The 4058-nt window shown below is 36.4% G+C and overlaps 3 protein-coding genes across 3 annotated transcripts; all 3 read left to right on the top strand.

Annotated features, from left to right (window-relative positions):
• Positions 1–71: 71 nt before the first annotated feature.
• Positions 72–515, top strand: FDP41_006810 (uncharacterized protein; the record flags this gene model as incomplete). Its single annotated transcript, XM_044710486.1, has 1 exon — positions 72–515. The coding sequence occupies one exon, from the start codon at positions 72–74 to the stop codon at positions 513–515; it is 444 nt and encodes a 147-aa protein (XP_044558913.1).
• Positions 516–889: 374 nt separating this feature from the next.
• On the top strand, positions 890–1387 carry FDP41_006809 (uncharacterized protein; the record flags this gene model as incomplete). Its single annotated transcript, XM_044710484.1, has 1 exon — positions 890–1387. The coding sequence occupies one exon, from the start codon at positions 890–892 to the stop codon at positions 1385–1387; it is 498 nt and encodes a 165-aa protein (XP_044558912.1).
• A 1366-nt stretch (positions 1388–2753) lies between these two features.
• On the top strand, positions 2754–4046 carry FDP41_006808 (uncharacterized protein; the record flags this gene model as incomplete). The annotated part of the gene is made up of 1 exon (XM_044710483.1): positions 2754–4046. The coding sequence occupies one exon, from the start codon at positions 2754–2756 to the stop codon at positions 4044–4046; it is 1293 nt and encodes a 430-aa protein (XP_044558911.1).
• Between the last annotated feature and the right edge of the window lie 12 nt (positions 4047–4058).

Below are 4058 nucleotides of genomic sequence, written 5' to 3'. Positions count from 1 at the left end.
AGGCCATTAAATATAATATTGAAGCCTTGCAATTTGCGTCACATGAGCTGAAATCAGACAGAGATTTTATAATGCCACTTGTGAAGCAACATGGACAGGCTCTAAACCACGTGTCTTCTGAGCTGGCAACCGATAGAGGGCTAGTCATGGAAGCACTGAAGTTGGACGGCTGCGCTCTTTTTTATGCCTCTGCAAATTTAAAGAACGATAGAGAGCTCGTATTAGAAGCAATCAAACAAAATGGGGTAGCTCTTCGTTATGCCTATGAAGATTTGAAGAACGATAGAGAGCTCGTATTAGAAGCAATCAAACAAGATAGTTGTGCTTTGGTTTTTTATGGTAACAAGTTTAAACATGACAGAAACTTTCTGTTAGAAGTTGCTAAACGAAATGGTAATGCTTTATTGATTGCAGGACATAAAGGATACTATTACTTTTATAACGACAAAGAAATAGTGATGGAAGGAATGACTACTTGTCCATTTATCATTGAGAACGTTATAAAAGAAAGTTAAATTCGCTGGAACAGTCATGAAAGACACAGAATTTCTGTTAAAAGCAGCAACTTATTGTGGATCTGTTTTACGCTTTTTACCTAATGAATGGAAAGGAAAATCGTGAATTTGTGATGTCTTTGGTTAAAAAGCAAGGTTGTGTATTACATGACGCTAGCGAAGAATTAAAGAAGGACAGAGAGATAGTCTTGGAAGCAATTAAGCAAAACGGTGAGGCACTGGAATTTGCATATATTGAATTAAGAAATGACAAGGAATTCGTTGTAGAAACGTTGTGGGTGTGCGATTCGTTGGGTTTCAGACGAGTTGAAGAAAGATAAAGAAATTATAGAAATCGTCAAGATGCCAGAGCATTGAAGTTTGTTCCTGATGAGATGAAAGTTGACAAAGCACTTTTATTGGAGGCAGTGAGGAAAACTCCTTTTGCCATTCGGTTTGTACCACCCGAGGTAGAGTTTTATAGAGAGCTTGCCATAGAAGCTCTGAAACAGGAAAGAGTATTGCATCTTCTTTGGGACGGTTTGAGAAAAGATAAAAAATTGATTTTGGAGGCGTTTAAACACGACTATAGGGTACTAGACGATTACAAAGAATTGCTTGAAGATAGAGAATTTCTGTTGGAGGCTGTTAAAATACATCCAATTGCTTTGGAATATGCACCGTTCGATGTTAACGATGATCCAGAATTTATTTTGGAGTGCATTGAACAAAACAGCTTCGCCTTGTCTTATGCTACTCCAGAAATACAAGAAAATACCGAGATTGTGGCGAAGGCAGTGAAACAAAATGGTTTTGCTCTAAATTATTGTCACGAGCTATACCAATTACGAATGGAATCATGTTATTTTGGATGTTACATTCCAAGAAATTGAACTTTTCACACAGTCAAGATTTTGGGAATATTGTGAAAGAGCAGTTAATAATGGACATGATGTATTCATTAAAGTTCTACGTAAATATAGTGATGTCACACAATGCCCCTCTTGTTGCTGTCTCTCTCAATTTCAAGAATGGTAAATCCGCCTTACGAATATTGATCGGTTTTCTGTAAATGAATGCAGCTTAGGGCCTTAAGCTGTGAAATATCACACCAATAAGTCATTGTTATTGTGAATTGTGACACTTCGTACATACTTCACATCTTGATCGTCATATTCCTTTTGAATAACATAAATCCTATTGTACTTTTTAAACTTGGTGTCAGTATTGGTCTGTTTTTTGAATGGCGATACATTTTCACCAAAGAAAACCATTTCACCTTTTACACTAATTAGACACTTGCAAAGAGATCCACAATACAGAGATCGAATTGGTGAAGAAATATCAATTGCGACAAACTGGTCTTGATCGGTGCTAGAGTTAGTTGGAATTTGACCGTAGTTATTGAGTCCTCTTGCAAATGGGTACCATTCCGTTTTGAAGTAAAACTGCCACATGAGCATAACCAGTTGAAACTTGGGCTACGGGAGAAAGCTTTTCCAAAGGAGTCTCTATATAACTCGTACATTGTGATGGATGTCCATAAAATCCATAAGCATCAAACGACCATGTTTGCCTAATATAAAATTTGTTATTCTCCAAAATAACTAGAAACAACTCTCGGCAGTATGATGTAAGAAATTTCGTCTGAGATTGTAAAGATAAACAATCACTTGGCTTGGATCTTGTGTCAGGCTAAGTAAAACGCAATGAAACATTATACCTGCTCCAACGGCAATCAGATCAAGTGATCGAGGCACTTTAAACGGTTACATCATAAATATACAGTCTTTCATCCATCATTTCAAATATTACATGACTTTGATTGTTACAAAGACAATTATTCATCTCCCTTGAGGATCAAATTGGCAAGTCAATATTTTGCTCATGCATTGCTTGAAATAAGTCATGAAAGGCTATTTTATGGAGATAGTGGCGCTTTCTTGTGATGGAAAGAAAGAATTTCGATTGTGGATCCCAATAAGGATATCAAACTACAGGTCATTTGTTCTCCACCACTACAAACAAATGAAAATTTCAAAGACACATCTGCCTGTTGATTCTCTTCATCACTTTGAAGCAACCATGTGAAACCGTGTAATACTATTTTCCTTTACAGATACTTTGACAAGAAGGCAGGAGTCGATGTGTCAAGCCCTTTGTTTTAATGGATACGATTCGGAGATGAAACTGCAGTTCAATCTTGAAAGTTCAGAGTGTGCCTTGAACACTGCCAACCATCAAAAAAAAAGAAACAAAATGAGCGAATTATTGTTATCGTCATCATCACCAGCAACAACAACAACAACAACACAACCATTGTTGATGGGTCGGAAATGGAAACATCTTGATGATCAACAACAAATCCATGATGATGATCATTCGGTATGCTCAGATTCTTCCTCTTTCAAATTAGTTTCCTACAATATTCTTGCTCAACTCTATGCAAAACATTTACAAGTCTCGGATCCTAATATTTGTGATTGGGAGCTTCGTAAACAGAGGCTCTTTAAAGAATTGATGAATTATAAGACTGATATTATTTGTCTTCAAGAGATGGATCTGTATGAACAATATTGGAAATCGACCATGATGAAAGGCTTTGCAGGAGGTTTTGATTCAAGTTATGCAGAAAAAACAGGAAAGAGAAATGGCTGTGGAACATTTTGGAGAAGAGATCGATTTGAGATGGTCCAACATTTGGAATTGCATTTGGAAGAATTGAATGATTATTTGGAGCATTCTCATCATGCCACGAATACCTCAATTGCTGAAGAACCATTTGAGAGAAGAGATGTTGCTAATTTGACTTTATTGAGAGATTTACAGAGTGGTGGAGAACGAGGAAAATTATTATTGATTGTGAATAATCATTTGGCATGGGATCCAAAATATCCAGAAGTGAAATTGTGTCAAATGTTTTATATTTTGAAAGCAGTTCATCAATTTTTGAACAAGTTTGCTAAACAATGTGATCGAGACTCTGAACACACAGAGGTTATCGTTTCTGTGATATTATGTGGAGATTATAATTCTCTTCCGGATAGTGAGGTCTATGATTTGATTACTAAGGGAAGAGCTCTTGTACCAGGAAAGGAAATCAAATTTAACAAACATTGTGAGCTATTTCGAAATGGAGTTGAATATGTGAAATCTACGTCAAGTTCACATCATTTTCACTCGTCCAAGCAATATCTGATCAACCCTTTCCCACCAGCCAAAAGTGCATATTTTGAAATTTATGAAAAGGAACCAGAATTTACAAATTACACCAGTACATTTCATGGAACTTTGGATTATGTGTTCACGTTTGATTTTGATTTGAAGAGCGATCATGATGAAACCAACAAGACACGTCCATGTCATGAAAATATTAATACAGACACTAAGGAATTGAATCAAAAGCCTCCTTCACAACAGCTTGAAATTGTCGATGCATTAGAAGAAATTTCATTCGAACAAGCGCAAGAATTTTCATTTTTGCCTTCCTTGATATATCCATCGGACCACATTGCTCATTGTGTGAAATTCACATGGCATGCTCAACAATAATAAACGCTCCGT

The sequence above is a fragment of the Naegleria fowleri genome, assembly GCF_008403515.1.
Source record: "Naegleria fowleri strain ATCC 30894 chromosome Unknown tig53, whole genome shotgun sequence".
NCBI classification, from domain to species: domain Eukaryota; phylum Heterolobosea; class Eutetramitea; order Acrasida; family Naegleriidae; genus Naegleria; species Naegleria fowleri.
The sequence above is the reverse complement of the archived record's forward strand: the minus strand, read 5'-3'. Positions and strand labels throughout refer to the sequence as shown.